At 38.2% G+C, this 12,133-nt stretch overlaps 1 protein-coding gene across 4 annotated transcripts; it reads right to left on the reverse strand.

Moving 5' to 3' along the window:
* Nucleotides 1–501: 501 nt before the first annotated feature.
* Nucleotides 502–9,750, reverse strand: LOC108674403 (F-box/LRR-repeat protein 4). Of its 4 annotated transcripts, none has more exons than XM_018162345.1 (11): nt 9,361–9,750; nt 8,451–8,544; nt 7,850–8,081; nt 6,630–7,064; nt 6,136–6,367; nt 5,631–5,756; nt 4,482–4,962; nt 4,135–4,307; nt 3,549–3,729; nt 2,494–2,659; nt 502–1,959 (listed from the first exon to the last, which is right to left on the reverse strand). In XM_018162345.1, the coding sequence occupies exons 1-11, from the start codon at nt 9,511–9,513 to the stop codon at nt 1,812–1,814; spliced, it is 2,421 nt and encodes an 806-aa protein (XP_018017834.1). In that variant the 5' UTR covers nt 9,514–9,750; the 3' UTR covers nt 502–1,811. The 4 variants fall into 4 exon arrangements, with proteins under 4 accessions (XP_018017834.1, XP_047736908.1, XP_018017833.1 ...); XM_047880952.1 differs by having other exon boundaries at nt 6,136–6,418; XM_018162344.1 differs by having other exon boundaries at nt 6,136–6,451.
* Between the last annotated feature and the right edge of the window lie 2,383 nt (nt 9,751–12,133).

The raw sequence follows: 12,133 nt of genomic DNA on the forward strand, positions 1-12,133 counted from the left end.
ATGCAAATAAGTTAGGCCTTCATGGGCAAACGAACAAACACAAAGAAATTATTATTCAATTTTAATTGCAGTGGTTTGTAAAAATGCCAGCATTGTATATTTTGTGTACTGTAACTAAATTTATTTGCTCACAATTAGCACATTAAGCCGATGTACGGCCAGCCTCTCTACAACACTTTAATGTTTTTTAACTCTAACGTTTTGCTATATTATGATGTCACAGACAGATGCTAGATATTTATATTCTTGTGACTTGAAAATGAGCTTTAATATCGGAGTGTACAACATAGCTGGCAAACAACGTACAAATGTTAAAAAAATTGTTCTGACCTCATTTTCCAAATACGCCGCAATCGCAATACCGCGCGCAATGGAATTGATTGGTTTCACACGCAGAATTATTTCGTTCAGCAAAAGCAGAAACGCTGACTTCGGACGGATCAACGAAATACCTTCAACTCCTTGCCGATCAGCGACACGCTTGGGGATAACTAAGCAGAATGCGACCCTCAAAACACTTTATTCGAATTTTAAGAGTAGGTATGGGGTGAAATCGTGCAGATCTCAGAGCCAAATGAACAACTTTACTCGTTTCTTGACTAGTAATATTTCTATAACGAGTCTCAAGAGGTGAATTGCGTTGGTTATAGTGATTCTTATGAAGAAAATTAACGAATGCACAATAATACCGACATACATGGATCAAAAACTGCTAGGGGATTTTCAACTCACATTGCATCATTAAATTATGAACAATATCTTGAATATCAAACGAATTACGAACATCCCTTCCACTGCTACAATAAAAAGAACATTTATGATGATGGTTGATTGGTTTAGATACTAGCTTGGGTTGTTACGACGGTTCAGGAATAGTAACACCAGCATAAATACATTCAACTTGTAACTCAAAACAATACGAATTAATTACGAACTACACGATCCGAGACTTTCAAAATTCAAATTATACAGAACTACAATAGAAGCGCTTGAAAGACGAAGAAAAATACATCATAAGGTTGAATAAACGAGTATTGTCGTGAAAATCAGAATACTAACAAGAACAACGGAAAACAACACTAGTATATCCTTGATAATGACCTAGCAATGCAACATGAAGACAACAATTGCAAAAAAATATCTACGCAGATTTCTAAAATAGGTAAAAGTAAAGCTGTGTACAAAGTAAGTATAAAAAAGCGGGATATTCTAGCCTAATATCACAATAGTTATCAGGTACGACAGGGATGCTTCAACTGCTTATAATAACAACACCGCATTAGGCGGGAAAGCGCAACAAAAAGCGCTAATAACTACATTCAAGACTGGGCCCGGTAATAGGATCTCTTACAGCAAAGTTACTTTAGTTCTACTGAAAACAATCACAAAGTCTACGTACAAGCGGTGTTCAGTACAATTTGAACAATAAGATATTATAGTGTTTTCGTCTCTTTACAGCGCGATTTTCCAAACACACATAATCTGAAGGCAATAGGCAACTATGTAATGTGGCTGTGTTCAGACGAAGGCGGCGTGGTGAATTAGGAATTAGGCAGCTAGGAAATTCCTAGGAATTACGAATTTAGGAATTAGGAAAAATTGCTAAGGAATTAGGCAGCCATGTAATGTGGCTATGTTCAGACGAAGGCGGCGTGGTGAATTAGGAATTAGGCACCTAGGAAATTCCTAGGAATTACGAATTTAGGAATTTCTAGGAATTAGGCGGCTATGTAATGTGGCTATGTTCAGACGAAGGCGGCGTGGTGTTCAGACGAAGGCGGCGAGGTGTTCAGACGAAGGCGGCGAGGTGTTCAGACGAAGGCGGCGTGGTGAGCGTCGCAGGCGGCGACGATGAGGACGGCCGGGTAGCGGCGTCGCCAAGCGTCCGTCACGGGGCGAGGGATCATAGCGCAGTAGCTCACCTCCAGCAGCCGTAGACGCCGGCAGCTCTGCAGTACACTGCAGCACAAGAGGCACAGCATCGTTATCTTATCGAGTCATCCCTACTTCACGCCTTGTCATCATCGTTATCTTATTGTGTCACCCTGCATCACGCCTTGTCATCATCGTTATTAAAATCATATGTATTTGTCTAATGGGTTCACGACACAAAATAAATTATTAATAACGATTTGTAATAAATCTACTATAGTTTCTCTAATGAATATAGATTATGAAGCATCAGAAAAATCTGTATATTGATAACTTTAATTTCATAATTAGAAACGAACTTCGTAGAAATACGGATTCCAAGTTCCTAAATTGTAAGCTTTACTAGCATTTTTTACCTCCCCTGTTAATTATATTTCATTTTGATTGTAGCCGGTCATAAGTCCAGCGTTATGCAGCTTTACTCAGCCAGTGTTATACCGAGGGTAAACGGTAAACACGACCTCTCGACAGCGTCAGCAACACGACCTCTCAACAGCGTCAGCAACACGACCTCTCAACAGCGTCAGCAACACCACCTCTCAACAGCGTCAGCAACACCACCTCTCGACAGCGTCAGCGCTTATGTTGGCGTTGCCCGTCAGGTCGAGCTGCTCGAGGCGCGGGCAGGAGCTGGCGATGCTGCTGACGTCGGCGTCGCTGAGGTAACGACAGGCGGTAAGACGCAGGCGGCACAGCTGCTGACATCGCTGCGTCAGCTCCGTCACGCCTGACAACAAATATAAGGCTCTCTGAATGTTCCTAGAAATTTATATAGATAAACCCTCGTGTTGAGTGCAGGCACTCAATCACGTTCACGAAAAGAACTGGCGACAAATGACACTTATTAATTTTACATGTCAACATCTATTCACTTACTTATATATATTACTTATTATTAACTGGTTCGCAAATCCAGTAAAAAAAATAAATAAAACCATAAGTATATAATAAGCATATAAGCAGTACTGCCCACAAGAGTGTTTATGACACATAGGGGCAAAAATAGATAATGAAATCGTAAGGTCGATGCATAAGGTGTAGGTGAATCAAATGTGATTAAAACACAAACAATTGAAAAAAGAATGAGTATTATTAGACGATGTCATTCACACTTTTATTGACAGTGAGAGAGTGATGATTCAAAATTTACACAAAGAAGATGAATAATAATCATATTGATAAAGATTATAATGCAAACGCCTACGTGCATTTAACTTCAGCTTGTATCAACCCGAATAAACAGATCATCGACATGAAAGATGTTGAAAAAGGCAAAATGAAAATAATAACACTCATAGTCAATATCACAGTCACCACACACTTATTGGGCGATTTTCAATAGAAACGATCTATTGACAAGACTGAACCACAAACTTCCGAGATCGAAGTAGCATGGTAGTTATCATGTTGTAATCAATCCGCATAAACAGTGGTTCTGACCAGTATTATACGGTTATTATCGAGGAGCGTCGAAGTGGCGCTGTGCTGTGGCAACTCGTGCGTCATTAACGATATCAAAGAGCAGCAAGTTAAGTGCTAAACAATTTGAGGTTTGTACGGTTTTATTAACTGATTGATTCTGTAGTTTTATTTAAGATGTTAAACTAGACACTGACTGCCGGCGAGGCCGTTGGCGTTGGCGAAGGCCCAGCCGAGGTCCAAATCGCGCAGGCAGGGAAGCTCGGCGAGGGCACGCAAGCCGCGGTGCGTGACGCCCTTCGTTTTCCAGGCGACTAGCGACTCCAGCGCCGGGCAGAACAGGGACAGCGACACGCACACCTCGTCCATCCGCAGGTCCTAGGGGAGATTGAAGGTGAGTGGTGGGTCTGCAGTGGCTGTGATCCGATGATAGGGCATGAGTGGCAGGTCCATTTGAGCTGTGATCTGACGATAGGAAGCGAGTGGTTGTGATCTGAAGATAGGGCGTAAAGGGGGTGGCTGTAATCTGATGATAGAACGTAAGAGGGAGTGGCAGGTCTAAAGTGGCTGTGATCCGATGATAGGGCATGAGTGGCAGGTCCATTTGAGCTGTGATCTGACGATAGGGAGCGAGTGGTTGTGATCTGAAGATAGGACGTAAAGGGGGTGGCTNTGTGATCTGATGATAGGACGTAAGGAGGAGTGGCAGGTCTAGAGTGGCTGTGATCTGATGATATGACGTAAGGGGGAGTGGCAGGTCTAGAGTGGCAGTGTAAGTATCACCTGACAGCCCCTGATGCTGAGGTGGCGCAGGTGAGGCAGGTGCTGCAGCAACACGTGCGCCGTGTCTGTCCTGAGGCTTGTGTAGCTCACGTCCAGACGCGTCAGCTGACTCAGCTTCTTCAGCTCGCCCAGGCCCAGGAAGTCCAGCTGATAGCAGCGCGAGATGTCTAGCTCTGCAACAAACCAGTCATAGCGATTACAAGATAAATACGTTTCTCAAAAGTGAATAAGATGACAAAAACATTTACTGGCAAAAGTAGGTTCACAATTATAATTAAAACTAACTGGTACACGTCCGTGATTAACTTTAATATTTCAAATATAAGACATCCAGAATCAATGCTAACCTGTCAAATGCTGACACACATTTGCGATCATATAAAGACAATAGCTGTCAACGAAGTCACAGCAGCTGAGTCTAAGAATGCGTAGTTTGGGGCCACATTTGTGAATAAAGTCCAAGAATGTGGGGCAGCTTACACCACCATAAAGACCGCACCAGGATAAGTCAAGCGACTGCAATGTTCCATATATGCAAGATAAATGGCCCTCAAATGAAGTGTTCAAGTCTTCATCCAAAGACATGAACAAAGGAGATTCGTGGTTTGACAAAGATGAGTTGTTTGAAGTTATCCTATTAGGACAGGATACATCAGCATCATTGTTAGGGTTATTTATTTCTTCGGTGGAGCCAGAGCGCAGATTGTTGTGGTCACTGATGCAGTTGCCAGACTCGACTGATGAGGAGCTCTGCAGACGATTATTGGTCCTCGTCAAACGCGTCAGCAGTGACGTCAGGGCTCTGTCATTCACCACTGACCACCAGTCCTGGGTATACCAAACTCGTTCGTTACTTTGTTCATAATCTAGATTGTAGACAATGATTCAAATTGGAAATGCCCCAAAGAAATAGATTCAAACACAGAAGTGTGAAGTATTGATTGATATCAAGTCATAATTTCTTATGCACGAATTTTTGCAATGCAATAAGATATTAAAAATTCTAGAATAATGAAAATTTTATTGGCAAATTACATTTCAACTTGCTTCACATAGTTAAGTTCCTAGCAACATCAATCACTATGACAATAGAGTGAACCCAATTGTTGATTAATTTCACCATTTTGAGATCAGTAGGCACATACAATACAACAGAATGACATGATCAGGCCTGAAATTAAGTGTAAATAAGTTAAATCAGGAAATATATTTTAGGAATAGTAAAACAGTTTTCAAACGTAACAGCGTAACGATAAGTTATGAATAATTTTGAACAGTTTCTTAACAATCCAAGAACAATGATAGAAGTTCAGGCTGGAGATAAACTGATGGCAAATGTCAGTAGCGAAGAAGAAGAAACAGGTACTCCTGCCAGGGTATGGAACACTGGGTGAGTATTCATGTATAAATATAAAAGGAGAGTACCATATAGAAAGTACTACAGAAGGAAAGCATATAGGGAGATTATCTATAGAGTACATAGAGAGATATCTTACCTTGAGTGAGAGGTGCGTGTAGAGCTGAGGGTGGTAGGCCAGCTGGCGCAGAGCACAGCAGCTCTGGGCAATGCGGCACAGACTGCGCAGGTCCAGCAGTGACAGCACGCGCAGCATGACTTCAGGCTGCAGGGAAATAAAATAATGTACATCAATTTGCAAGGAAAAGTGGCATGAGGAGCATAATTTCAAACAATTATGGTTGCAGTGGTCTGCTTTCTAAAAATTGGCTCTGCAGAAAAATTTACTCTGCAAGAGATGCCGATTGAATATCATGAGAAAATAAAATAGTTGCTCGGGTATTCCATGAAAAAACTATTATTTATAAATGAAACATTTACTATGAAAATATATTCATCATGCAAAAACATTGATTTTCTTTATTTGCCCAAAAAATTGGCCTAAGCATTTGGTGAAATAGCTTCTAACCTTTTTATGTGCATATTTTGTTCACTTTTGAATTTCATGACATGCGTGATACAAGAACCTTAAATGCAAAACTCACGGGGAGCATTTGGAAGAAATCAACATCTTGCTCAGGAGGCTCACAAGACCCTGAGTTGAGGACAGCTTGCTGATGATATTCCTTCAAATTATAATCTTTCTGTACTTCGGTTCCAGTTGCATTAGCAATGTTACTTGTAGGCGTCAAATTTTCAACCTCATGGGCAAAAGAAGGCAGTTGAGAGCAGCTATTTTCTTTTTCTTCGGAAGCTACAGGATCAGAAGGAGCAGAACTGCCACCAAAAAATTGAACAAGATTCTCAATTGAGCAAGACGCGATGTGCCTGGGACCATCAAGTAGAATGTCATCCAGCACCCTTAGAAAAATAAAGTTTCAGCAACAATATAACATAACTATACTTTGGTTAATCAGAATTGAATAATACAATAATGTATGCTTTGCCAGTGCTAATGCAAAGCCATTCAACAAAAAATTATGGGAAGTAAAAGCAAGTTACAACTTTAATAAACTAAGAGTTTACATGAAGCTCTCACCTTAGTTGATTTTGTAGTCCATGCATGACAACTTTGTTGCATATGTTCAGGTTTGCCAGATCTTCCACAGTGTTAGAGTTGGGTACAAAATCTACAGTAGCTGAACTGCAGGTTCTTTCATTGATCCTAAGTTGGTCCCGAGATTCATTATCCTCGCAATTAATTAAACCAGAAACTGGGAGACTAGATGTCAGATTGTCGAGAGATTCGTGAGTCTGCATGGCGCCCGAACCATCAAGAGAGCCATCACAGACATGGTCAGAAGAGTGGTTGGAGTTGGGGGATACACTCGTACAGTTGGCAGCAAAAATTTGTGATGGAAAATGTTGAAAATGCTTCAAATCAGCAGGAGGTTTGCTTGAGCCAGTCAGTAGGATGGCATCGATGCATGGGTAGTGCTTGCTCAGTGTGTAGTTCAGCTCAAGGCGCAAAGTGCTATGCAAATTAAAATAAATTCAGTTAGACAAAAAAATCTAGCAACTAATTGAATATTGAAGTTGAATTTTGCTACAGCTGATCTTGTTAACATGCATTAATGAGAATGCTGCATTTTTGATAATTAGTTCAGCATGTTAACATAAATATAATTTTATAATGTTAAAATTCAATATTACGTTTCTGAATTATTGCACGAGAATGCTAGGCTTGAAATTACATATACCCGTACCTACATCAACAAATTATTAATGTACCTATGTCATTTCAGACTACAAATTACACTGTGCATCAGACATACAATACGGGTAGTTGGTGATTACATTACTGAAATTGACATTAAATAAAGTCATTCAACCAGCTCAATTGAAAAAAATTTCCAAACATTGTACCAAGAGCTTTCAAAGTAAAAGTAACAATTCCAAATTTCTTACAAACATCTAAAATTTAAATAAAATTAACTTGAGAAGAATGTACAGTAAAGTTCAAAGAGTGTCAAACATTTTCAGTTGTGGTGTTAAAAATTTTTTATAGATTGTCCAGTGAATTCTCAGAGAAATTCTTGTTCTATTGCTCCATATAATAAAAGGTACTATTATTCACACATCTTAATCAATTTTTAACATATTTTCATTCACGAATACCTGTTTTCACAAATTTCAGTGGGAATACATCACTAAAAACAACAACAAAAACTTGATGAAGCAGTTAATAAGTCAGTTTCCTAAAAAAAAGTTGAATGGTAACAAAAATGAAGACATTCAGGCATAGGCACCACAACTTACGTCACTGGAACATCAATGGAGCGGAGAGGAGGCGAGAACTTTCGAGCAGTGGCAGCACTCAAGACACATGGCTGGCCATCATAGAGCAGCAACCAGCGGCCACTGCTGCAGGCCGAATCATGGCTATCAGCAGTAGTGGCTTCCCAGGCCCAAATCCTGACCACTGTCCCGCTCTCACATGTTTCAAATATATCCACTTGCTCAGGAACAACAGCTTCGGCAAACTTCAAGTCTGAAGTGGAAGATAGATTACAAAATTTCATGCTTGAAATAAAGTTGCAAAATGGAAAATCATTGAAAAAAATTCATATAGGTTAAACAAAATCAAAGGAGGGTAATGAAATCTAGAAAGCAGTATCAGGCACTTGAACAACAGTTAAAGATAAAAATGTTTTTGGCTTGTAGGCCATAGCACAGATAACTCATACCAGATTGGGTCCTGGCAGACAATTCTTGTAAGAATTAATGCTGCACACTAATCATGACTTGACCAAAATTTAAACAGGGATAAGCCTCATAGTTGAAAAACAAAGAAGATTGCAGCATTGGAACTTCAAGTTTTACAACTGTTTGTTGAATATGTAGTAGTTTCCCTTCTGACCAATGAATGCAAGAGCTGGTATGCGAGGCGGACGTCTCAAAGGCAGTGTGGGCAGGGCAGAGGGACATGTTGACCACCATTCTCCAAATTCACACTGAAAAAATTTTTATATAAGACAAAGGTATAGCATGAACATACATATTTATAAATTTATTTCATCTTTTTGTATACCAGTAGCATAAAATAATAAACTTGATGCTTTCTTGTCTCTCTGCAACAAGTTATATTAATTTTTCTATACTTGCGTATATTTCTCCTAATTTATAAAAACCCAATATGTCAACTTTGATTAGTAAGTAAACAAATTTTTTGGGTTAACATTCAGCAGTAGAGGTAACATATTTTCAAAAATTTAGCTGAAAATAGTCAGAAAAAGATAAAAATAATTTTTTTGAGGAAAATGTAATGAGCTTTCAATGACCTGTGATTAAGCATTCATTAAAAATCTTGCAGATTATTAGTTTTTTATCATAAGGAACTGTAGACATATGGTAATGTCTTACAATAGATAAAATTTTTCTGCTTATTTGAATTTTTTGAGTAGCTATAGGTATCTACAATGTTCTTAACTAATTATGAAGCCAAATTTAACCCTTGACAGTTTCTTGTTTTAAGACCATGAAGACAAGAGCCCCATCCTAACTTAGCAAAAAATGTTTAAATTTGCAATCACCCACACCATAGCGACATTACATACTGTTAGTTTTGATTGTGAAATTACTACATGGATTAGAAATAAAGTGCAGAAAGGGTAGAGATAGGATGGATAATGTGGAAACTGTTTTAGGTGTAAACTGATTCAAGACTAAAAGGCATATGCTGGTCAGTCATACATGACAGCTAATTAAAACTTTATAGTTATATATGAAGAGCATAACATGCAAACATGTAACATATGCAATTTTATTACCAGAGAGTAGACTCGAGGATCATCTCCAGAAGCTGGGTAACAAGATGGTTTCCCAATGAGATTGCTGGCACAGTAGAGTTGAGGTGATGAGTTTCCCAAGCCATACTCAGAGCTATAGTAGCCAACTGAACTTACGTACTGACCATATGACATTTTTTAAGCTTGAGACAGGCACTCTCATTCCAAAAATATGAAAGCTAAACACTCAGCAAATATGGTAAAAGATTGAACACTAGGATCTACATATACCTATGCAATTAATGACTTGTCCAGAATAAGAAATAATTCTAATTTGTTAAGTGACTATTATCACAGTAAAAGTAATTAAAAACATCTTTCCTCTCTAGACTCAAACTACTTCAAATTAAGAATGTAAGATAGCTGAAAGCCTTAAAATTAGAGAGTAATATAAATAAAAGGGTTAAAGCAATCATCATAGTAAAAAATATCAAATTGGATATCATTTGTAATTAAAGTAATGAGCCACATGTCTCAATAAAAAAAATTTGAAGTGGAAGTGCATTAACTGATCAAGAGAATAAGAGCTAATAACTGTCACCACCAGGGTTGGTGTTTTTTTGTTATTTTTTAAATATAAAATCAAATATAAATGTTTTTTCATTATTTATTTATTTATGATTTTTTCAGCTTTTTTGTCTTTTTTGAAATGTCATTTTTTATGTTGCAATTAGCCTACTAACAATAACAGTATATGGATTAAAATGGATGGCTAAATAGGGCACTCATTGCCTTCAATAATGGCCAAGATGGTGTTTACCACTTTGGGACTTTTGGGTAAACATTTATTGATAAGTCTATTCATTAGCTTTGTAAAGTCTGTATGGAGCAAGGTAACAAGCTAAATATTGACCATTTAACCAGCTTCAATATAAAAAAACACTATCAGAATGTGGATCTTCTAAAAATTGAAGAGTCACATAACAGATAGGTAGCTGATAGCACAGTGCACAACATTATCAATAGATCTACTAGTTTTATGTCCTAAAAATCTACCAGACTCTACCCTCTAAGCCTAAACACACTGACTAGTATTGGCTGAGTGACTGACTGCACTGTTCCCATTTGATTCAGACCAATAAACCAATACTAAACATAAACTGAACAACAACCAAACAAACCTCAAACGACTTGAAATGAGACTAATGTTATGAGAAAAGCTAACATTTTATTTCCATTCACTGCATTTATTTATTTTATATGTAGTTTATAATTGTACCGTAAAATGGGGTAACTTAGACCGGCGGGGTAACTTAGACCACTTTTCATTTTTTTAACAAAAACCCCCACAACTCAAAAACTATTTGAACCGGTCTAAGTTACCCCAAGAGCTGGGGTAACAAAGACCACCACTTTTTTTGAAATTACATAAAGACTATGAGAGGCAGGAGCCAGCAATTTATGGTGAGTGAAGCTAGAGTATAGACCTGTATTTTGCATGTTTCAATTCAAGTTTAATTTAGCTAGTAAAAAAATGGCATCATTCATAAAAATAAAAGTGGTCTAAGTTACCCCATTTTACGGTAATTGTTTTGTTTCTAGTTTTAAATTGACATATTTAAAGATTGAAATAAAATAATTTAATTAGAATACTCATATTAGGGTGGAAAATCTTTCTGATTGCCTAAAAGGTCAGTACAATCTCAACCTCTCAATATACAGGGTGGGGCAGAACCGATTGAGCAGTTTTGAGGCAAAATAAAAGAGTAATGAAGGTACATAAAGAATAAAGTTTATTTTCTTCAAGGTTAGCATAACATACCATTTAGAAAACTTATGTTTTGAAAACTATCTGGAAGATGGTGGCTGTTAGCTGCAACACACTGTTGGAGTCATTCTTGGAGTTGGAGGAGGGAGTAACTGCGACAGTGAATTCCGAACACTATGCTGCAATGTTGCAAAATATCTTGCAGCCCAGGATGGAAAACATTGATGAAAATGAAGCATTGGGAGACTTGTGGTTCCAGCAGGATGGGACTACAGCTTACAGCCTTACACAGCCCAAATGTCACTCAATGTTTTGAAATGCATGTTTCCCGGACCGTCACGGACGTCTGGTGTCTCTGATGGGTGATTTACAGTGGCCTGTGAGGTCACCTGATTAGAGCATTTGCAATTTATTTCTTTGGGGACATCTAAAAAAGAGGGTGTTCATAAGTCGTGTTCATACCCTACCACAGCTAAGGGAATGAATTCTTGCAGGTTGCAGCAGAGGTTATGGTCATACCAAGCCATAGACATGTAAATGTGCTGTAGGAAACTTCCAAGAATGACTCCAACAGTGTGATGCAGCTAACGGACACCATCTTCCTGATATTGTTTTCAAAACATAAGTACCCTATTTTAAATGGTATGTTATGCTAACCTTGAGGAAAATAAACTTTCTTCTTTATGTACCTCCATTACTACTTTTTTATTTTGCCTCAAAACTGTTCAATTGGTTCTGCTCCACCATGCATAAACTAGCTAACACATTTAAATTGTATATTGTAATTAATACATAACAAATTGTCAAATAGTTAGTTAAAGACTACTTATAGCCTTGTAAGAATTAGCTAAGCTGCTAGGAGTGCTAACTGCTAGCTATGCTATCATTGCCATGTACAATGTATTGCAACACTTGGTCTTGATGCCTCAGTTGCCTCTGTCTACCATCACTACCAAAAACATACAATTCATTGGAAGTTTGGAACCTAATGCACATTAAACAGTACCTAGTAGGCTAGTACCTACACACTACACAGTGACTACTGAC

The sequence above is a fragment of the Hyalella azteca genome, unplaced genomic scaffold (assembly GCF_000764305.2).
Source record: "Hyalella azteca isolate HAZT.00-mixed unplaced genomic scaffold, Hazt_2.0.2 contig6663, whole genome shotgun sequence".
NCBI lineage: Eukaryota > Metazoa > Arthropoda > Malacostraca > Amphipoda > Hyalellidae > Hyalella > Hyalella azteca.

Excerpts from the sequence above, each read along its gene's own strand:
- LOC108674403 (XM_018162344.1), bottom strand. The coding sequence starts at position 9,513 with ATGTCATATGGTCAGTACGTAAGTTCAGTTGGCTACTATAGCTCTGAG. Across the intron at positions 4,308-4,481 it reads TGTGTGTCAGCATTTGACAG|AGCTAGACATCTCGCGCTGC; the intron begins GTTAGCATTGAT and ends GGTTTGTTGCAG. Across the intron at positions 1,960-2,493 it reads AGCGCTGACGCTGTCGAGAG|TGTACTGCAGAGCTGCCGGC; the intron begins GTGGTGTTGCTG and ends CTTGTGCTGCAG.